The following is a 24,249-nucleotide window of genomic DNA, read 5'->3' on the forward strand; positions in this document are numbered from 1 at the left end:
CCACATCAAACACCACTGTACCTAAACTTCTCAAATCTGAACTGGATTAATTTACAGACCCTGAAGATTCATAAAACACAGTCTCTGATTTGTGAAACCTTTATTCTATTTGTGATAATGCAATAAATGCACATTTCACTGTTTTTTCAGGATATAGAACACTTTGGACCAGGTCCACATCAAAAACCACTGTACCTCGCGTGACTCTGTACTAGTATTCATATTGTGTCTGAAGTATTTCCCCAAACCTAAAGATATTCCTGGGAAATAAAAAGAAGATGTGACTCGCACTGTTCTCTGTGTCCTCAGTGTTAGAAATTATATAGAAACAAGCCACAAGGTCTCAAAGGTGTGGCCGTGCAATTATTCATGAAAATCGTCCAAACTGTTGTTATCACCGTCTTAGTTTAGCTTGTTAGTGTGCTGATATAGTCAGGGAAATTGAAGAGACATAATTTTACGGCTATCGGTCAGCAGTTGTTGAGATGTTTCAGTCTGAACCAAATTAGTGCACAGATGCCAGTCCATAGAACGATTCGTGTTTATCCCCGAGCGGCAGTTGGTTGTACAGCCAGACGTGACCACTCAAAACCAAACAATAACACTATATACAATCACAAATGCAATTGTTGTGTGCCATTTAAAGGAGACATTTAAAATGACTGAACACTGGGAGGGAGTGCTTTTCAGACTCACATTCTATTAGTAGGAGGTGCTCTTTAGATGGGAAACAAGTAGAAACCAAGTAAAAACCTCTCTGAAACTATTAAAATGCCTTCAATCTAATGGCATGGTCATGTTCAATGGTTTAAAGCACATACTGTATGTAGCGATGTGTTTCCGCCTGAAGCCTTCATCAGGGTGTCAAACAAATCTTATCTTACAATGATGTTCCACCAACTTGGTGGTAAATGATAATGGTATTGAGATAGTGATTTTGTGGTTTGGTCATTCACACTTACTCACACAGCACATTTAAGTGCAGCACCGCCGTAGCAATGTGGGGTTATGTGTCTTGCCCAAGGTCCCAGTCTACATCAGCATGTAGACCGGGAATCAACCCCATATCCTTCCAGTTGAAAGACAACTCACTGAACTACCAACGACCCATGGTGGCCTCAAGAGTGTGTAAGGAGATGAAAATCCAGCAGATGGCAGCAAGTTTGGCCCAAAGTATAAATCATTTAAAGACGTCGTAAATAACAAAATAGGACAGATTTGAAAGATAGAAAAAAGTAGCAGATTATAAATACCTGAAGTGACAGGATGTACACAGAAAAACAGTCAAATATAGGATAATTAACAATTCCTGGTCATATGGCAGATTTAGGCTCTGCTAGTCTGTCCTGCCATCGTCTGTTTGTTTTTCAAACGTATAAAAATTAACAGCTGGGACATTCTAGTCTGTAAAACACTTACATTCCTCCATTCAACCACTTTATGCTCCACATCGGTGGGTCGTGGAGGTGCTGGTGCCAATCCCAGCTGACATAGGGCAAAAGGGCGTGGGACTTCCTGGACAGGTCATCAGTCCACCACAGGGCAAACATAGAGAGACAAACAGCCATTTCCTCTCAAAGTCACAACTACACTTAAGAGTCCGTTAATTAAATTCTGCATGTTTTATGGACTGTGGGAGAAACCCCTCGTGCACTCGGGGAGAACGTGTAAACTCCATATAGAAGTTGGTCTTTTTGCTGTAAGGCAACAGTGCCAGCCACTACTTATAAATAAATGTTTGAATCTGTTAGTTTTGCATCTTGGCAGATTGCATCTGTGTCCCAACTTAAGCAACACAAACTGACTGTGTGAGCAGTTAAAAATATCTGTTGTTTGACAATCCATGTTCAAACACAATTGCTGTTTTGTTTTTTTTATTAAATAAAAAAATAATAATAAATAATTAAAATGTGAACAGAATCATTATTGTCAGAGTGTGTGTTATGATCTAGGGATAGAAACTGACAACTGAAAACACAAGAATATTCATGAGCGCTGTTGATCACCACAGAGCAATGGCAGCAGGTCAGCTGATGTGGATGCAACATGCCCACCATCTGTGTTCAACATTTAATCTCTGGAGGGATTAATCTGGAACGCTGTGTGGAATACGCGGGGGTTCTTACATACATCGGCTTTGCCCGAAGATAAGAATGCAGTTTCATAAGTGTAGTGGGAAATAATGCGTTTGGCATTGATAGAGAGTGTCTGGTGTGTGGCGCTGGACCCTGTCCACTACAAACAACAGATTACCACTGATAATAGATTGGACTGCATTCAAAGAACTGTGACAGACTGGAAGCTGGAAGCTGTGGGTTTGTGCGCTGACTGATGCAACTGAAAAATACAAAAAAGTATTTGTCTGTTAGTGAGTTTGAACTCACCTCACTCAAATCATGTGAAGGATTACTTTTAATTAAGCTAACCCCCCTCTCTTTTGCCAACTTTAATACTGAGGTTATTTTCCTTGTACAGTAGCAGCTCCAGAATGAATTCAGAGCGGCATTTGTCCCCAGGCCCTCGTTAAAAGGCATGACATAAATTAAGACCCAACACATTATCACACTTATACACCAATAAGTGTTACAAATATGGAAAATTGGCCTGAAACTATTTTCAGGATGTTTCATAAAGCAATGACACCTCGAGGTGCGGGTTGGTTCTAATTGCACAGCACTGGAAAACACTGGGAGGAATTAAATCAATGTTCCCCTATAGTGAATATTTAATAGGCAGACACAATGGCTGAGTGCAGCACATTTTGACATTGCACATTCTGGCTCCATGGAAAAGGGAAATCTTTTGCCTTCACAGCCTGACAGACTTCATCATAAAATGCAAAGTATTAAAGGTTCCTGCCATAATTCTCGCCTCAGAACAGACTGGCTTGATACAGAAGGTGACTAAGTCCTTGTCCATTCTCCCATAACATCATAACTGTTTACTTGACCCGCTGTAGTCATTGTATGATTATTTTCCAGATTTACGATACAGTGACTGCAGTGTGTGTGTGTGTGTGGGGGGGGTTTCTCCCCCCCTGCAATATACTTTGTACTCTTCCTTTGATTTATAATAGCTGCTGCCCTGCACAGCAGCGCACACCACTGCATGCACCCGCGTGCTGCAGTGTAGCTGTGCTGATCAGTAGCCCTCGGAGGTGATTTATGATCAGTGGGATTTCCGGTCAGAACAGCTTAATTGAGCCTGTAGATTCTCCTGAGCAGACCTTGAAGAAGAGATAAGGTAATGAGGGGAAAAATGAAGAGGTGACGACATTTTGGTTTTAAATCATCCTCCTTACACCTGCCAGGGAAGGCAAAAAAAGTAACAACCCCAATTCATTTAGTAGCCTACACCTGCAGAGATGACGTGGAGCTTCAAGTAAACTTAACTGACCTCATAACAAGGCAGTAGAGTGACTTGTCTCTCACACCCTCATTTGTCTCTCGTTCTCTTCGCACTGGTAGACTCTTTGTCCCAGGAGGGGCTCAGGTGAGCGTTGGCATGCAGCTACCTGGATCGCTCTCCTCCACACTTTGGCTCTCGGCGCTCAGGACCCGTGGATATTTTGTCTCATTAGGAGCTTTGCACCTGGAATCAGAACCTTGTTTCGTGCAGCAGGAGGCTGAATGGGTCCCAGGGGAAGATGGAAGACTATTCAAGAATGTGAAAAGCTGCACATTTGATACAGATAACTACCTGCAGTGCTGACAGTGGTTGTGTGGGGAGGCGAATGATCATGCGTTCATTGTTGCTGCAAGCTGAGCGAGGAGATCGGGCGCCAAGGAAATGCAGAAGCATCCTCACAATAGAGTCGATGCCTGCTGAAGTCAGCACTAATGACTGACACCTGTCACATGTAGATGTGTGTGTGTGTGTTTAGTAGGCTATGTGGAGGACATTTTGAACTTTAACAGGCTTTTTGAGCATATAGTTGAAATGGTTAGGGTTAGGATAGGGGACTAGGGAATGTATTATGTCTATGAATGTATGAGTCCCCACTACGAATGCTGTGTATGTGTGATACGTGTGCATTTATCTTTGTTACGCCCAAAAAATCCTACAAACCACAGGAAGCAAAGATATTTTTTGGGGGGTGGGGTTCATTTTGGCCACTTTCTGTCACACCTGTTTATGGTAAGGTATAAGACCTTAGACTATACATAAAAAAATAATAATAAAAGAATATTTTTGTTCCTCTTCAATAGCACATGATGTCGATTTTGGAAAACTGACCATTAAATACGACATACGTGAGTGGACATCAGTTTGATTGACACCTGGTATTGTCCAGTAGGAGTCTGGTTGCAAGTGACACCTCTGAACCTCCACACATGTTGTCAACAAAATGTCAACATAGCGCTGACCAAATTGTGAATCTTGAAACGTCAGAACAGGAGGTCCCATTCTGACATGGTGACGCGACTGTTTGCCACTTGGTTAAGACCTGGTTTTGGGGTTAGTGTTATTATAGGGATAGTTTAATGCATAGAGTTAGGCATTTAGTTGTAGTGGTTAAGGTTAGGATAAGGGACAAGGACAGGCATTATGTCTGAGTGTACAAGAATGTGCATGTGCGCGTGTATGTGTGTGTGACAGAGAGCGCGAGAGAGCCTTGAGCAAATGTATAAACCACTCAGAGGGACTGGTGACATTTCTCGATGTTGTGGTCCATACAGATTTCTTCCCTGGTTTAACACGAGTCATGATCTGGCCTGTGGATGACATTCATCGTCACCTTAATCACTTCTGACATACTTCCCATCACTGCCATGACGCCACTTATCACAGCGGGTAGTGAAAATAGACATGCCTTTTCGTGGTCTTTCGTCATTTTCACATTTACATATTCAACATTTCTTGTGTCTATTGCACACTTGCAGGTCGTCCCGACAGGTAATCATGTGTGTGAACAATAATCTAATTTGGAGCACTGTGTTTCTGGTGGGTGTGCATGAATAATGATGAGGCAAAAAAAAGAAAAAGGGAAAAAAAGGCCGAATTACCTCCATTTTGAATGTGACGAGTCTGTCTCCAGCAGTGATACCGAACAAACAGTGTGACATGTGCCTACCTGCTGAATGGAAATTAGGCACGCACAAAAGCACATCAAAGGGCGTGTGATTGAGGGAGTTTGTTCCACAGAAAATGAGGGAGCGGCACTCAGCCCATTCATTTCAGACGTGAATTACTTTCAGCGTGCGCACACGTACAGCAGGCTGCAATAATACTTTGCGTAACACAATTTTCCTGTTCACAGAGTCTTGAGGGACAATTCCATACAACATGCATGCGAACGGGGCTGATAGCTTTTCTGTCCCTCATGGAAAAAAAAAACCCTGAAATATTTTCCTGTGCAGGTGCTTCTCTAATTTCTGAAGATTATTTTAATCCTTCCATGTTTCAAACAGAGCCAATGAAAAGACAAAAGCAACAATGTCTGTCTCTCAAGTATGTACAGAATGTGACCCACAGCCCAAGGGCATTTGTTCCTCCTGACATAAATCTTGAAAAATGGCTTACATGTGTAAAACACGGTCAGTGTGAAGTTTTAAAAGTTTATTCATTTATTAATTAACAGCTATGGTAGGTTTAAGCAAACAGTACTCCATGATTAGTAATGTTTATTTATCCTTATCGCTGATCTTTCCCCAAACCTTCCTCATCCATAATTTGCCATAACACGAGCTTTGGCCAATTTTAACCTAAAACAATGTGATCATTTTAACAGTTTTTCAAACACAAAAGTGAAAAATGCAAAACGATCTCTTGTAGATTCTCATATGTGAGGATTTGACTCTTTTCTTTGTTCTATATCACGATAAACTGAATATCTCGGACTGTTCACTGTTGGTGGGATCAAAGAAGTAACTTAATGATGTGTGTTGATCGTGATCTTTGTCAGTGTTTAGGTCTTTCCACAAGTGTTGTCAGTGGGTTTTTGTGCGAGCATTTTTCTCACAAAAACATCTCTTGGAAATGGAAAATGCCAAACTGACCATTGTCAGATGTCAGATGAAAAGGTTCTGTCTGTTGATGGAAAGTTTGTTTAATTATTAAGCAGGAAAGGAGTACAAAGATACAGCTCCAACAGATCTGAGCTCATTTTGATGTACTGCCAAACTTGGAATACAAAAATGTTTGGCATTTTTCTGGGGGTCCTTTTCAAACGCACATTTGCTTTTTGCCACCAGATTTTATTTGGATGGATATTAAAATAATGTGTGCTTCTCAAATAACTGGATCCAAGACTAATGGAACAGAGACTCTCAGTATCGAGCCACAGTGTTCTAGATTCCCATCCTGCTGGATAATAGACTGTTCCACAGTGTGGACAAGTGGTGTCCTGTTTCAGGGCTTTCATGCCAGCACAGGTCTAACTGGACACAGAAGGCCTGTTTCAGACACTAAGATAAGTAGAAGAATGGAAAAAAAAGAAAAAGGGAGGTGAGAAGCTAGTGTGAAAGAAGACGGAGAGCGAGGACTGAAAGAGGAATGAGGGGAGACGTGGAGGCAGTCCCAAAGGTGGTGTAGAAGCAGCTGGCTCAGAGGTGTGTGTGCGTCCTATTTTTAGTTTCACTCATGCATATCTCCAAGTCAAACAGTTGCCGGAGAATTTGCACACCAAAAGACTTCGGCGCCATAGTTTCCTGCAAACAAAAATCCATACAACTGGAAACAGATTAAACGCTTCCCCCCGGAGCTCAGGTGCTTCACCTGCCATTGGCTCGGAGTCCTGCCACGCTGAGTCACTTCTACACCTGAACATGGAGATGAAGTGTAGCATGAAGTCACGTGACCTATAGTACTGTTAATGCACTTATCAGCCTGTTAAGTGCAACAGCTGCCCATGTGAGTAATGTACGGAGGGAAAATGAAGGCTAAGAGCAGTCAGAGGAGGTCTTTAATGACCTGATGGGCTTAGACTTCTATTAAAGCAGTAATACATGTCACTTCTCTTGCAGGCGTCTTGGGAAAAAAAAGGTGATTTTTATTGTTATCCCGAAGAAACACAGACACTTCTTCTGCAATAATGGCTACAAACTGAATGAGAAAAAGACACAGCAGCAAGTAAAATAGCAGTAAATGCATACATCCCTTAGCCAAACCTCATTTCGGCAATGGCTGGAACAATGTCAGAGTTCCAATAATAATCCTCTGCTTACGTAGGTAGTGGAGCAACTTAGTGCACTACGGACAAGTAAGAAAAGAGGTTGTTTCATTTATTTATCAAATATGAAATATTTATGACTCAATCAGCTGGCAGAGGAGGACCAGGCAGAACAAACTGTGGGTGGAAGAATCGCAAAGTTGCTTCATGAATGGATGTTTTTTTCTTTTTCTTTTAAAAAGCATCTGCTTGTCTGCATATATTTCTGTTCTTAATTGCATTCCCATGTTTTCAGGTAGTCGGGACAGAGTCGGTTGACACAGGGTGACTGTGGACCATTAATGTATCACTCTATTGTTAGCAGGACTTTGTCTGTCAGACAATGGGAGTGGACACCTCCCCTGCATTAAGGCTGACGTATCTGCATAATACACACAAACTCATGAAGCGAGAACAAGTTCGGGTGTTCCTGTTGAGCCAGTTTAACCGGTGACACAGATGTCAGCCTCACCTATTATGTTTTCTCTGTACGAAAAGCAAGTGGAAACACCTCTCTGAAAAAAAAAAAGAAAACCCAAACATGAGTCACTTATTGAACCGTTGGGAACTACTGTAACTGTGACAGACACTAAGTTTTGGGTGGTAAGGGAAAGTCAATTATGGGATTTGAATCAACTAAAGGGCTTTCTCATATGTGGTTAATCCTCACCCAACTGCTGCGCCCGGTTTTGAATAAGAACCTTGTTCCAATCAAACTGCTGAAACACACTTACACGGCAAAGCACATCGGTACACAGCAAAATGGTCAAACGGAGGCACAGAGAGGGAGAGTGTGGGAGCTGAAAAACGACGGAAAGGGCAACGCAGAGACAAATCACATTCAATGAGTTAGTAGCACTCTCTGAGCAAGACAGCGTTTTAAATAAAACATGAACGAGGGAGAAGGAGGCACTTCTCCTCATACTGCAACTTGTGACAAGCTATGATATTCTGAGAGACAGCACACCGGGCTTGGAGCGTTCCCCGGGGAGACCTCTCCCTCTCCATCAGACAGACTATACATCAGGAGCATCAAACATGGTCGCTCTTCCCATGACATCCAAGGCTCCTGAGTGGAGACCACACAGACCGTTGGCAGATTTGCACAAACGTGTGCACTGACTTCCTGAGCAGCAGCAGCAGCAGCAGCAGCAGCAGCAGCCAGCAGCATAGTCACACTCCTCCTCTGTGTGATAGGATGACGGAAAGTCCATCACATGCACTCATGACATTAAGCCTTTAGTTTCCACCCAGGAAAAAAAATGAAAGAAAGTTAAAAACTTAAATCAAGTCACCTCCATTTACCTCTGGAGGTAAATGGGACCCAACATGTGAACATGTGAATAAGTGATGGCATAGTATATCTAGCTCTCTCTATCTCTCACACACACACACACACTTGTTCCTTTTGCTCTTATCCATTCAGTAAAAGGCATATGTACATTTTTAGAATTCCCCGAGTTCTGCTGACGTGAAGGAAAAAAATGAAAGATTCATGCTTGTTTAAAAAATTCAAACAAATGTCCTGAACTTTCAGTTCGTAGCCAATATGGGTAAATTATTTAGTCTCGAGATGCAAGGAGGGGAATGTGGGGTTTGGACTGTTTCAGATAAAATCCAAACAACAATAACACAAGGTGATGCTAAAAGCACTGAATGTGACTAATGAGCTCCAGTTGTGACTGTTTGTATGCCCAACAAATGCAACACAACAAAAAGATCAAGGACTTCAGATTTGTCTGATTTCCCTCCAGTTTTCCGCGTCTGTATTTGGAGGTGGGGGGGAGAACCCTGTAGACATGGTCAGTGAATGCACCAGCAGAGGGAGACCATGTCACATTACTGTGCTCATGCAGCTGTCTTCCTGATTTTTCCTTATTCTGCTCAGCTTAATCAACATACAAATAGTGTACAGGGAGAAATAAATATAGCATATAACCAATAAAACTGTTGGACTGCATTAGGTAAAAATGCATAATAAATGACGCATCACATAATGCAAAATGACACCCACAAAACATAGAAATGAATCCCTAACTGAGAAATTGTTTAACATATAGCATTTTTTTCTTCATTGGTCTTTATTTTTTTATATCTAATTATTCTACACACCTTTGCTGTTTGAATGACATTCCTGATTTTTTTTTTTTTTAACAGTGCCGTCACAACAAGAGCTGATCAGCTGTCAAAAGGGTTAAAGTGGGTCGGACACTGTAATCTGATACATTTCCTTTAACGTGTTTGCCGTGCTGAGGTTGTGACGCGACATAGTTACCTTGTTCGTTCACCTCTGGTTTCTACAAGTGGTTTCAGAGCGTCGCGAACACAGAGAAAAGTGTGAACTTGTCTTCACGTATACAGTGAGAAGAAGAAGAAGAAGAAGAAGAAGAAACACGCCAGTTGTGCGTCACACGCGCAGAGTAACACGGGACGCTGCGTCATGGCGACAGCGGGGCAAAATCCAGTCGTTTCCTGATCGGAGTTTCAGGACCGTGACTGTGGCTGCTGTCAGAAACACATGTGAGTACGAAACACTGACTTATTGAGACACGAAGGTTCGTTTGTGTGGTGTTATGTGTGGATATTTCCTGCTTCCGAGTGACTGTCTTACCTGTGCAGCCAGGTGAGCGCATGACACCTGTAGCCCGAGCGCGTGAGCTGGGCTGTGTTGTTTACTACCAAGTGCTTTATCTCAGTGTCTCGAGCACCATAAGTGTTTAAAGTCTTATTTTTAAAAACACGGGAGAACTTTGGTCAGTGATGTTGGAACTCCTTCACTGTCAAAGTCCTGACTCATGTCCTCCTTCTCTCTCCTTCCAGTATGGTTTACAGTGTTTCACATGCACCAGAGGCCATAGTCTCACACAGAGGTGGCCCCATTTAAAATGGAGGAGCTGTCTCTGATGACATTACTAGAGTGTCCTCTGTGTTGGGAGCAGCTGGATGTGTCAGCCAAGGTCCTGCCATGCCAGCACACCTTCTGCATGCCCTGCCTGCAGAGGCAGGAGGCAGAACACTCCCAGCTGCTCTGCCCAGAGTGTGGCGCCTCTGTCCCGGCCAGGACGGTGGAGGAGCTCCCTGCAAACCTCCTGCTGGTGCGGCTCCTGGAGGGGCTCCAGGGCTCCACGGGGCCCAGCAGCAGCAACAGACAGAGCGGCCGCTACGCAGTGCCTTTGGCAAGAAGCTTCTCCACAGTCAGGGAGGGTCATCAACAACAACAACAACAACAACAACAGCAGCAGCAGCAGCAGCAGCAGGAGGGTCAACACAGGGAGACGCAAGGGTACAGTGAGGTCAGTGCACGGCCCAGCCTTTAAAATCATTTGCTTGTCTAAAATATGTCATGTGACTTCAATTTGGGGTGACATTTATATACATATTTTTAAGGTCCAGTAGCAAAAGTACTCATAAACACAATGTATTTACATGCACACATACCCACACACAGATACAGTATGTTTACATACATACAGGTGTGCATACATGTAAATGTAAATATTCCAAAGTAAACAGAAAAAAACACAAGACAAAAACACATTAAAATGCAATAAAATAAAACAACATTTAAACTTCAGGAGACTCGCTTATTTGTAAATCACTCACGGTTAATCAAAGAAGAAAGAGTAGATGCTTTATATTTAACCAACTTTCTCCCATCTTTTTTTCCTTGCCATTAAATAGTGAAGTTGTAATTTCTTTTAACTATTTTTTTGCTCTTGTTATTAAAATGGACTCTTGAGAAACTTAGATACAAGAGCAAACCAATTTGCTCTTGCATCGTGACCAAACGTAGACACAGTGGGTTCTTGATAATCAAAATGCCAAAGATTAGATATCACAACATTTATTGTCGCTGTAAAACCTTCCTTGCCACTCTTGCAGGATGTGACTCGTTAAACTGATGTCAAACTGGCATCCGGACATTTATTCCACAAATCCGACAGTTACAAAAATATACCAGCCCCTGTCAGGTCCACCAGCCTATTAACAAAAAACCATCGCACTCTACCCAAAGCTACGTATGTGGGTGATGACACTAGAGTTACAGTTACAGTCAGAAAACTGTTGCTCCTAAACAGCAGGACAATTAAAAGAGCCTTAAAGGCCATTTTAACGACAATAAACACAAAAAAATAATACAAGCGTAAAGTGCTAAATACAACCAAATGCCACAAAATAGAAGTGAATATTATTTTACCTATAATTTACTTACAAAATGTTTCAAATGGGCTTCATATGATAATAAACACCATTTCTATAATGGCTCCAACCATTGCAATACCTGCAAACATAACAAACTATTCAAAATGAACTTACTTAATAGTGTGTTTGTGTGTCATATACACTATAAGTAGTGGGATTGCTGTGAACAATCCAGCAGCCATTTTTTACAGAGCAATGTGAATTTATGACTAATGAGGTATGGGACTATATTATGACTTACCACATTAATGGCACATCTCACAGAGGAATACACTCCAGTGTATTATACTGTAGCGTCTGATAGAATATGACACTGTAAACTGAAGTACATTGTGCCTATAACACTTTTAACAAAATTAGGAAATCTGTTAAAATGACACTTTAACTGAAACGCATATTTAAAGAATACATTTGTATTTGCCACCGTCATAAGAATGGACACATTTTAAACGAAATTTAAATGACTAAGTAGTGTTTTTATGTGTGAAAAATAATCGTAATTGTATTAAACACAATTTTGATTTGAACTGAACAGAGCTACTTCACGGTCATTCTACTGTTACAGTGTTTATTTTCTAGAGACCTGGTTTTATATTAGGTCTCTGCAAAAACTGTTCAGAGTTTATTTTTTAATATGTAGCCTAATGTCAGGCACAGCTCATGACAGAGAGACTTCCTGCAGGAATTTGTTTATCTTAACCGATCCGTATTTGTTTTAAAATCAAAATCAACTTGATATGCAAATCACACAGTATACTGTACGATGGTGAGTAACACTGTTTTTTTATTTGCAGACTGCTTTCAATTCCTGCAAACCTTCCGTTTAATTAATTATATAAAGTACGTTCATGACCTTTTTAGAATGTTTTTCCATCTATTGTATTCAATGAAACAAAGCGAGCACGTTAATTTGTTTTCTGTGGCTAATTAACCCAAAAGCAACCACATTCATGGATTATAAACTGTGATAACATTACATTATATCTGACTCACATGGGCCCGTTCAAAAAAAAGACTTTGATTACATGAAATATAAATAAGTTGTAAAACATGTTTTGCAACTGTGTTACTTTTACACAGAATAACTGTGTGTTTGTGGCCCATCTTATGTTTTCTAATACTTGAAAATATCTCTTAAGGTGAAGTTTATTAAGTTTATTAAAAAATGTGAAAGTTTAATCAAAGTGACTTAAACCAAATGAAAAAAAAACTGTTGTTTCTCTAAACACTCAACTCATGTTATCATCTTATAAAGAACTTACAGACTAGAGGGACTTAACTGTGTCTGTTATTGTTATAGTTATTGGACACACATGCATGCTTTCTGTCTATTCTCAGCTTTCTCTCAGAGCTTCGATGAGAAACAAGCGAGGCGATCCAGCCGGAAAGCTGGTCCTCGCGCACGAAAACGGCATCCCCCCGAAACACAAAGTGGATGACGACTGGCACCAAGTAAATGCTGGTGACAGTAGCAGCGTGACCGTCACTGCCAGCACACAGCAGGCCGTCAACCAGACACTTCAGCTGCAGCCACTGCAGCAGTCCCAACCACTGGCTCTCCGCAGGGCGCTGTGCAACTTTAATCCGGAAGAGATGAATCTGGAAGACAGTAAATATTGTCTCAGCTTCATCAAGGTCTGACTCTCAAACTGCTGAATGAATGCGGCGCAAAGCCTCATTTCCATTTGGTTTAGTCACTTGCGTTACTGTACTCTTGAACTGTTAAATTACCAGCAGAGTTTCTGAGGGAATAATAAAATGATGAACTAAGCAGGGGAAGAATAAAGTTGTATATAAGTGTTGCTCTAGTATAGCTCTAGTGCATCATTTTGGTGATGTTAATGTTGATCAATGTGTTGCCTTTTTTTTAGATAAACACTTAAAGTAGATCATGCTTTTGTGCTGCGCAGCTCCCAGTTGTACTAACTAGAGCTGGAGCTTCAGATCCTTGTTACAGTGGTTTTACCCTGAAGGATTTCTGAGGCTATTATATAAGGGCTTCTGCACTTGCGTGTTCTCCATTAAAGCACACTTGAGCTCACCTTTTTTTTTTTTTAATGCAGATGGTCAAATGGTTTTTAGAGTGAGGGTGGCTGCAGAGAGGACTGGGCCTGCAGACACAAAGAGAGTTGGAAGAGAAAGGGAGGGAGAGACAGGGATCGGACCGTTGCTGAGTGGAGTGCTCAGTCTCCAGGGCAAGCGAACTCTGTCGTGACCTCCGTGATTTCTCTGTCGCTCACTTTTTCACAACTTTCTCTAAGTTGAGTTCTCTCTGTGTGTCCATTACTCATTTCTGGTGAACAGGGAGACGTCCTTACTGTCATCAGACGGGTGGATGAACACTGGATCGAAGCCAAACTCTGGGACAAAGTTGGACTCTGCCCTCTGCAGTTTACAGAGGTGAGCGCTCTTCTTCTGTCTTCTTTATTCCTTCCTAACTTTATTGTTTGAATGTGGCCTTTTCAGTGTGTTCAAGGTTGACACTCGCTGTTTGGCACTCAGGTAGTCTTGTTGCTGTATGCCATTATTTCTGGGTCAGGATCGGAGCTCTTAGTTGTCAAATCTTTGATTCATCCCCAAATATCTCTCTCGTGTTGCCAAGTGCTGAGGCAGAGAGCTAATTTGTGAAGCCCTGCTGTGTTTGCAACTGCTCATTAGTCTGTGACTACGTGGCTTAGTTTGCACAGCTTGCTTATCTATCTGTTTGTCACTGGTTTTCCTCTGTACACTCTGCCTCCAGGAATTAACTTCATCCATGCTGGGAAAAACTATTTGGTCTTACAGTGGGTTTAATGTGGTGCCTCATTCACCTCCTGCTCACTTTTGTCACCTGTCGTCTGTAGTTTTTCGCTCAATATTTCAATATTTCCCCTACTGTCCTTGGTCTTCTCCTCCTCTTGCGCCTCCTTTCACCTCCCGTGCAGCCATTTCTTTCCCTAAAGCCCCGCCTCAGTGATGCTCTTTATCTTTTTTTACCTCTGTACTCTCTATTCTTTCATCCTCTACTTTCCTCCCCTCTCCCATCCTTTCTGAGCCCGCCTCTCCTCGTGTCGTGCAGCCAGGCGTAAAGACACATTAATGCTTTCTCTGCTTGGGTGGCATAGCATCACATCACTGTGGGGAGTGAAAGCATTAACCCTACCATGCCTGTCTGTTTGTGCAGCTTCTCTCCTAGCACCAGTCAACCCTTCCTGTCTTATTGGCTGGCACTTATTCTCCTGTCTTCCTGCCTGTCCAACAAGTTGTAGGGGTGAGTGGATTGGTGATAAGTGGGTGTGTTTAGACAGATGTCAGCGGCTTGATAGTAGCAGGTAGTAGCAGGTAGGAGCAACTTGGAGAGGATTTTCTTAAGTGAGGTCTCTTCTGATTTAGGATGTATCCCAATGTTCACTGAGGTTCCTGTTTGTGTATTCATCTCCTTCAGCCAATCTCAGTGGCTGCCAAATTCCTGGAGGGAAAGAGTCGGAGGGTGAGTGACTCAGCAGAATTTCACCATCGAACCATTGGGAAAGGGGGCAAAGAGAAGGCCACTGACTCATCCAATAGGACCACCCATTACGGACAGTCTCAAGTTCCAGCTAAGACGCCCATCATCAATGCTTTGCCCATCTCCAGCCTGCGGAAACAGCCCATAGCCAGCAGCAGCAACTTATATCAGATATCCAAGGGAGGGACGAACAACAGTCACAACTTCAGTCATCAGACTCAGCCACACCGTCAGTTTGTGCCCTCTGCTGCTCGCAGCCACTCTCACCCGTCCAGGGTGAACTCTCACCGAATCAGACGCCACTCTGACAACACACACAGACACCTGTCACAGGTGAGTCACTCGCAAACACATGTATGTCCCAATGTGTGTTGTACTGATGTGATAAGGTCTCAAACTCTGTTTGTTAGTCTCATAATCTTGGAGCTCAGCTGTGTTTGGCTCTGTTTTTGTTTTTTCTTTAACAGAAAACATGTGGTTAGCAGAAGGCAGTGTAGTAATAGTTGGTTTTATTTGAGTCACAAAATGATCAAATTGTCCTCAGGGGTAAAGGGAGGGGAACCATGACATGGAGCTTTAGGAATGAAAAAGAGAGCGGCATCGCCCTTGTGTTGGCCCATGCTTGGCTAAGTGTGTCTCATTAAGAAAACACAGATGTGGGAAAGGGCTGGATATTAAAGGAGTGAAGGTGTGTGGACTGAAACTATGAAAGGTCCTCAATCACGAGCCAGGGTTTCCCCTCAGAAATGACAGCACTTTATGAGGAAGTGTGTACTTTTTTTATTCTTCTCTTAAGTATTTGAGGGAAGCTGTATCACAGTTTAGCGTGAATCACAGATGACTTCATTAACTACCTTTGTCTTGTAGCACTGTGGAAAAATTAGCATCTTTAAAATCTGCATATTTAAAATCACTTTTAAAGATGCAGTACGCATCATTCAGCCCTACAAGATTCATGAGATAAATTCTACTTTGTATGTAACTGCACATGCCATTACAAGTAAAACACATTTTTGTGATAGTGATACTAAAAGCAAACTTATGTTAGTCTGACATGCCACGGTTCCCACGCCAGACTAATAGCAAGAAATATAGAAGATGCAGGTACAGAGAAGAAGACAACAGCAACCAAAACATGCCAAAATGGAGTTGGACTGATAGAGGACCAATTTTTATGCTCTGTCAGCTTCAAGATTTAGTTAATTGAGTCCCCACTAATGCTTGTACCCTGGGACAAGGGCAGTAGTCCAACTGAACGGCGAAGTTGTTGCTTCACTGTGCATGAGAACAAAATAAAGTGCGTAAAAAAAGCCGTGCGATGGTGAAGTGGTAATGTTAGGCAAGATTGCAGAAGGTCGTTCAAAGCTGGCTGAAGGCGACTCGTTGGATTTACTTCCAAAGAAAGTTTGCTCTTTAAATAAAAAGGGCTCAGACAGCAGAGATATGATCAAACACGAACATGATCGTGATCGAGCTTGATTTCTTCGTCTGTGGTGTTTTAGGTTAGTTGGCATTGGTAATGTTGCTCAACTGCCCTCTTCTGGATTGAACCATTCCCTACTTTACCACTTTTAGTCAAAGTGGTAAAGCTCAACTGCTGTTATTAGTTTCAGCATTGGCAACCATTAATATGCAGCACCTTTAGTCTATCACATGAGCACTACAGACACTAACGCTGACTAAATCATTCACTCTTAAACACCGGCTTCATCATTTATGAGACTACCTTACATAATGTGTGATGAATGAGAATTTTGTCTATTTAAAAATGTTGTCGAATCAGACAAAGACGTTGTGAAGCGGCCATGTTTGTGTATACAGGCAACAGTCGGTCGAGCTCTTAGAGACTTTAGGGGATCCAGTTAAAAGGGACCTGTGGCCATACATTAAACTGAACTGAAGCAAGCGTGTGGCTTTGCTTCTCTAGTCAGGGGAGGTTTCCACTGACATTGCAACATGGTCCGTCCATAGTCAGTCAAAACATTTCAGGGTGTTCTCACAAGATTGTCGTTGTTGTGGAGTAGTGTAATCATTATTCTCAGGGAGCCTCTCTCAGCTCAGGGACCAGCTAATTGCCTGCTTCTCCTAACCTGTTGCAGCACCCATGGCAACAGTTTACATATGGTAATAGCAGAGTAGTAATGTTCGGCTAAGCACCATTAAGTTTGTGTTTTGACGACTAAAGCTGTAACTAATGGGATTGAATTGAGAATATTCATTTATTTAGTTCTGATCATTCAGCCTCAAGGGTTTTCAAAGGCCCAGTGAGTCAAATTTAGGTGAACGTATTAGAGATAAAATAATTATACTCATTTGTTTATGAGTGACTGTGTAGATTGTTGCTTTAGGGTGACAGTAGCTCAGTGGAAGAGCGAGTTGTCTTTCAACGTGTGAATGGGTATGAGAGATGAGTGATAGAAAAATGTGCTGTATGAAAGTGTGAGTGAAAACTGTCGTGTAAAGCAACTTTGAGTGGTCATCAAGACCAGAAAAGCTCTAAATAAATCCAGACCATTTTCATTAGCTCTATTTCATAGAGGTGAGGGATATTCAGCTGCAACATGAAACTTCAGTAGGTTTTACCCTCTGTACCTTTTAATCAAATTTGAAATGCTGCCATTCATTACCGTAAAAACTGTGTAACACCATTGTGAAATCAAGTCATTGCCAACGAGTGCTAGTGTCGACATAAAAACCTCTGCGGGGCATGACAGGACACAGTCTGTCCTGCTGCCAAGTGCCCTGCCTACTGAGATAATAATTTCCTTTGATTCATGTCTAATGTCGCTGCTGTTATACATTTCACCATTTCACAAAATAAATGCCTGAACCTTGTGTGGTTCAAAGAAACACCACGAGAGGAAGGGAGGCACGGCAGACAGGGGGAGACGGGGAGGATAACAAGATAAAGAAGTGGGAAAAGGGAGCGATAAGACAGGAAGAGGAAAAGGTGAGCTGAAGTGTTGAAAACAAAGATGGTGTAAATCTGGGAAGAGAACCAGAAAACATTTGTGACCTGCTAAAAGGCAAAAGAGAATAAGTAGGAGGAAGGAGGCAAAATAAGAGCTAGTGTGGGAGGATTGGAGAGTCCCTCAGTGTGTCTGCTTATCTCTCTTATTCTGATGCTGATGAGTCACTGGTGAAGTTGGTTACATAACACACCCCCCTTCTTTTCTATGCCCTCAAACTCCTTCCTCTTCACTAAGCAGGTAACGCTCACATCAGTGCCAGCAATAGCAGACAAACCAGGCACATCCATTTTTAAAGAAGGGCTCCGTCCTCGAACCAGCAGTGAAGTTCCCCACTGACCAAAGCAGCATGCACGCTATTCTTAGAGCTGCATTCATCAGCCCTCACCTCTGGCTGGGCTGTTTGACAGAGAGGTGCAGCTTCCCACCAACTGTGGATGAAATAATGCGTATTAGTGTGAATATTGGCATGGTTATGTAAGAGCTACCATTAACATGGAAATTGGCCAACGGCAAGAATTACAATTACAATACACATTCAGCACAGATTACTGCAGCCATTTAGTCTAATGGTATTAATTATCGGCACAATATCGGTATCTGCAGATATTGTTTGCATCTATTTATCTATTTATTTAACTATGGACTGGTGGTCTGTCCAGGGTAAACGCCGCCTTTCACCCCATGTCAGCCGCCCATGACCCTCATGTGGAGGATGAAGTGGTAGAAGATGATGGATGGATGGATACCGGAAAGCAGAGAAATAGAGCTTTGTGAGCTTTGAACGTTTGCTGCACTGGTCTGCACTTGGGTTGGCGTTGTATTTGCATGTAAGTGAGAAAACCTTTAATACACATGCACAGAGAAGAGCAGGAGCACAGGGTGCAAGTGTGTCCTTTATCATCTGTCATGTGACAGATTTTCTTCACATTTGTTGCTCCCCGGCAATTAAAATATAACAGATAATGTTACAGGGAAAGTTTTGGAATTCATTTGTTCACTGTAATTTTCCAGGTCACAGGTCGAATGTAGTGGCAGGAAAGGTCGATTATAATAATAACGATGCTGATGTCAGCTTAGTGGCACCGTGAGTCCGAACTAAATCAAAAATTTGAAAGGAACCATCATGTTTTAATTGGTGGTCACTTGGGGGAACCAGCACTCAGCGCACGGCTGTTTCATTTCAAATGAGCCTAATGCAGATATTTAATAGAGAGCAGTGGCATAATGTGATGTGTTGCAGAATTACAGCCAATTTAAGCCTAACTAGTCAAAGGTACCAAGGAATTAATAACACCTGTGTGGCTGTTCAGTGGCTGAGTCATGACATGAGTAATTAAGTCAGGCACGTTTTCACTTTGTGTTCATGTCTCACTAACAACATACATAACGTCTGTCCAACACCACCATTTATTTTTATGTTAGTTTTACCATAGCCCAGTACTGCTAACAAATATGTACAAATGCACACTATTCAGGTCAGATTTTTCTGATCTTATATTTATATTTTTTAAATTAGTGTTAGCGACTCGAAATATCTTAAAACTGGTTAAAATATCTAATATTAATGGGTGTTAGGGTTTGTTTTATTTGTTATGCCAAAGGTGGTAATCAACATTTACCATTCTGATATAAGGTAATCTCTGGAAAAGAGACAAGGAAGTTAAAAAAAAAATAACAACCAATTTAACCAATTACTTTAACCAGTTACTTTATGTGAATAATAATACTGCCTCTGCCACTGTCAAACTTCGAGACAGGTTCTTTGTATCTTGACACAAATGAAGGCAAGAAGACCGTTTAGCCACAGAGATATGAGAAGAAGTACATCATGTAAGACATGAGGAAACATTGTTCCAGGTTAAATACCAGGTATAAAATAAAAACTTTGCATACATTTTGTATAATTATAAAATGAAAAGGACAAATAAAACAGATATCAGGTGTGTAATAAATTGTAGCACGTTACAAATATGCTGTAGTAACTGACCCTGTTACACATGTATAACTATTTCTTTCCTTTCTCACTACGTTCTAGTCAAAGACTGAAGCTTATACATCCACAGGTACCAGCTTTTTATGACATAAAAAGCTGGTTTCTCTTCGGGGCATACAGTCCTAACAGCATCTCAACTGCATGTGTACGTTTTACTTCTGCCTCTCAGAGCAGCCTTTGATCAGCAGGACTGTGAGACCTACTGTACAGCAATGGCTGCATTCCATTTATGGCTCTTTGTGTTTCTTGGAGTTACAGTGTGAATACAGTGCAGCTTAATGGTGGGAGAGCTGCAATATCCAGGGATACACAGTACTGTATCCAGGGAAGCCCATGCCCACAGGCCAGCATTAATGCTTTTAAGTAGCAGTATGCGTAGTAGTGCTGTAAATAGGGACATGAATCTGTGGACAATATTAAGGAGTTAACAGACACTGGGAAGGTTATTTCCACTTCACTGTAATGATGACAGTTTGTTTGGTCTGAAGAGAAAATGAAATCATTCAGTAAAGATCTAAATAAAAGAGTAATTAAATCTTTAGGGATTGAAACTTCATACTGTGTCATCAACAGCCTTGGTGTCACTCCCTGCACCAGACTTGACTCACAGACTGCTGGCTTTAAGCCTGTCACAGTTTCTTAGCCTTAAGCAGAGAAACTGAGGTCCATAGAGGCAAACGTGACATCTGTTGATTAATGGAGCTGGCATCACGAGAAAGTGTGGGACCTGTTTTTTAATATCCTTATAGTGAATTCTGGCCTTAACTAATATACACATTCCTTGATGAAATAGTGCTTTCTCGCTGTAGTTACTCCTCGTACTCCTTGTACTCCTCATACGCCCACCAATTGACTAAAGTCTGAAGTTAATATGAGACTTCTGCAGTCTGAATTACACAAGTCAAGTTTTCTCTACTATTCATTATCCTCTGGTGGCCATAATGATGGTCTTACATCACTTTTCCTCTAGCACTAACAACATCCTTCAGAATTTGAAAGAATATTGATATAATTGTTGGATTGTAATAACCTTTGGTGATTTTGTGACTTTATTTTCTTCCGAAATACCTCATTGCTTTCTATTGTCTTATGTCGCATTTACAATTTTTTACTCACTCACTCATCTTCTACCACTTTATCCTCCACATGAGGATTACGGGAGGCGCTGATGTCAATCTCAGTCCATCACAGGGACACTTGGAAACAAACAACCAGTCACTCTCACCTACTGTCAATTTTAGAGTGTCAACTTGCATAATCCCCAAATCTGCATGTTTTTGGACTGTGGGAGGAAACCGGAGAAGCCAGTGAAAACCGATGCCTTTTTTAAATTTTATGTACAGCACACAATTAAAATGTGCTCAACAAATACATTTGGATTTGAGGGTTGCTGGTTCGAGTCCCTGCAGGATCAAGGGCTGGGCTCCCCCTCAGCAAGGTACCCAATCCCCATTACTCATTGTTAATTGACACCATCCACAGGGGGCGCACATCTACTCCTTATCCCAAACACGGAAGGGCAACCAGCATAAAAATATCTGCCAAATCAAATTTGTGGATCATCCACTGTGATGACCCCTAGAGAAAGAAACGAAAATAAATTAATTCAGTATATACACAATTAAGCTATTTCACTTCAGCCTCAGTTGTAATTTGTATTAGCAACTGCTAGCATGCTGACATGTGACACAAAGAGCATGGACATGCTCAGAATAATAACCAGCTAAATGGCAGCAGAATCTTGTTCACATTTTTCTGTTCTTTATAAATTCATGTATTCCATTTTATGGAAATTGTGAATCTGTCCCATTACAGAGAGAGAAGATGACCAGTGAGACTTCACCCACCATTTCCATGGCCCTGGTAAATCCTCAGATGTCCTCTGCCTCCACAGACAGTAAAAACACCTCCACACAACAGCTTTCCATCAGTGTGTGAGTCACCATTTTAAACATTAAATTAATTGTATGATCCTGTTGGGTCAGAGAAGGGACCACAAACACTCTTACAATATATTACTGTGTGGTCCTAAAAGTAACATAGACAGTCTTTGTTTGGCTCCTCAGGTGTGCTGTCCTCTACTCGTACAAACCACGACGGCAAGAGGAGCTGGAGCTGAGGAAAGGCGAGATGGTGGGAGTGTATGGAAAGTTTAAAGAAGGCTGGTTGCGTGGGTTGTCACTCAGAACGGGCAAAGTGGGAATTTTGCCCAGCAACTACATCACGCCAGTGCTCAGGTGAGAGACTGTGTTCCCTGACTGCAGAGAGTGGGAGGTAAATGATATTTGGATGCACTCAGTAATTTAATGCGGGCAGGACGACATGTCCTTCGGAGCACATTTCACTTATCTAATAAATTGGTATAAAACTCTGTGTAACAGCCCCTGGTTCAAATTAACTTTTTTACAATATCACGCACATGCTATTGAAAACTGAAGTTCAGTTCTGTGCCTCACTGCAGAACCTCGGCCAGACTTCTGGAGACAAAAGCAGCGAATGCATCCTCACAGTACAACATGGTAGCTGGGAAGAAACCTACTTCTGCCAAGATTCCTGCTGTGGTCCAGGCTCTTGATAGGGTTAACAATGATGGAGCAATACACTCAACAGGACGGATCCCATCTGTGGCAAATGGAGCTCAGCATGCAATGTCATCCACTGGCAATGGAAAACTGTCTTCCTATGGTAGAGCACAAGGTTGGGACACTGTGAGGCGAATCTTTAACCCTCACAGAGGTGAGTGTAAACATGACACATTTGTCATCTGCACCAGGTTCATTTCTTTTAAATGTTTTTTTCTTTTTAAGGCTCAAAGCATTTTTCTTATACATCCTCTTTAGATGGCCTCTCGACATCAGAGCACTTTGCACAAGTTCAGGAATCTGGCTACTCGCCTGCCATACAGAAGAAGAACCGCAAAAGCATCCTGTCCAATTCTGGCAGACTACTTGGCTGGATGACTGAGCCAACAGCACCCTCTGCTGCTGCAGTCCTGAAGGACAGGGACTTCACTGCTTCACATGAGGCGACTGTTCAGCATGAAAGACAGCCTAGCATTGGGCCTCAGTCAATTTTAGTCAGACCTGCTTCACACAAGAACAATACAGAAAAGGTAATGTTACACAGATGTATTGTGAATGCATTGGTGGTAAAGTCATATACCGAAGGACCTTAACTATTAATGTTTAATTTCTGTAGCCTGCAAAGTCAGTGCGGTTCCTCACAGATGAAGAGTCCCCTCCTCCGAGTCCTTGGACCTCCTCTTGGTCCTCAGGAAATCAGGTCTCCACCAGCGGTCAAGCAGGCCCTCCTCTTTTAGAAGTTTGGGCCCCATCACTCACTCTGGGAAGAGATGGTCCAGGGATCATTCTCAAGGAAGGAAAAGCTCCTGTGCTCCGGAAAGGCCTCGAAGCGACCATCTCCAACCTAAATTCAAATCTACAGAAACCAGTATCATCACAGCAGTCCCTATCTGCTGTATCAGCTCAGTTTAGCCCCAGCAGGTGCGTTTGATTTGTGTGTTTGCCCTCAGAAATAACTTATCATACCAGCAAAGTAGACAAGTAGTGAAATGTTGTTATTGAGCTGGTGAACTGAAAAGAGATCTATGGCATATTTTTCCCCCCTCAGACACAGAGTCAACACATCACACCTAGCCCAGACAGACTCTGAGCTTAGTCTGCTTCAAGGAGAGCTCGTCCTTGTCCACAGACCTCGACCTGACGGACGGATTCTGGTTACTCAGGAAAGCAGTGGTCAGACAGGGTTGTTCCACAGCAGTGTTCTTCAAGCCCTCGAGAGGCTCAGCTGACTGTGTGGTACCATTGTCGTATTTTTATAGTCCATGTGTTCAAACTGCCAAATGACCTGTCTCACCTGCTGAACAAAATGCATTTTACGAATGCCAAATGACACTCCTGTGAAGGAGGTGGGTTTTTTTGTCCCGAGAGCTTACAATATGAGAGAAAGACTTAAATTCTCCTATAAGAATATTTTGTGTTCTTCAACATGTGTGCATGTTTGTGACACATGTACCGTTTACTGTACGTAAAAGATTTTGCACAAAAACCCACTTAATGACTGTTCCCTGCTTAATACCCATGTGACAAGCATTGGTGAGTGCCTTTGTCAAAACCCACTTCGTAAACAAATATATTTAAATATATTTAGAGAGATTATAATGTAATATCTGTGATAGTTATGTGACAATAAACTGTACAAGTACACAAGCAATTTAGTGTCTTGAGGTGTGTACTGTAAACGCTGAATGATGATTATTGTGTGATATTTACTAATTTTATTTCAACATCCAGTTTTAAGAAATGTTGTCTAGAGTAGCAGAAAGTGTTACAAGGGGGTGTTAAGGTGGTCCTTCTTTTTTCTTTTTTAAATCCAAACTGTGAAATGGAGATCAGGGCTGAACGATTTTAAATAGATATCGCGG

General features: G+C 41.9%; 1 protein-coding gene across 1 annotated transcript; it reads left to right on the top strand.

Moving 5' to 3' along the window:
* The first annotated feature begins 9,360 nt into the window (after positions 1–9,360).
* sh3rf2 (SH3 domain containing ring finger 2) lies at positions 9,361–24,073 on the top strand. The gene is made up of 11 exons (XM_044039782.1): positions 9,361–9,670; positions 9,971–10,443; positions 12,692–12,988; positions 13,658–13,753; positions 14,778–15,173; positions 21,621–21,739; positions 21,872–22,042; positions 22,267–22,541; positions 22,646–22,917; positions 23,004–23,308; positions 23,436–24,073. The coding sequence occupies exons 2-11, from the start codon at positions 10,036–10,038 to the stop codon at positions 23,614–23,616; spliced, it is 2,520 nt and encodes an 839-aa protein (XP_043895717.1). The 5' UTR covers positions 9,361–9,670; positions 9,971–10,035; the 3' UTR covers positions 23,617–24,073.
* Positions 24,074–24,249: the final 176 nt, after the last annotated feature.

The sequence above is a fragment of the Solea senegalensis genome, linkage group LG12 (genome assembly GCF_019176455.1).
Source record: "Solea senegalensis isolate Sse05_10M linkage group LG12, IFAPA_SoseM_1, whole genome shotgun sequence".
Classification (NCBI taxonomy): domain Eukaryota; kingdom Metazoa; phylum Chordata; class Actinopteri; order Pleuronectiformes; family Soleidae; genus Solea; species Solea senegalensis.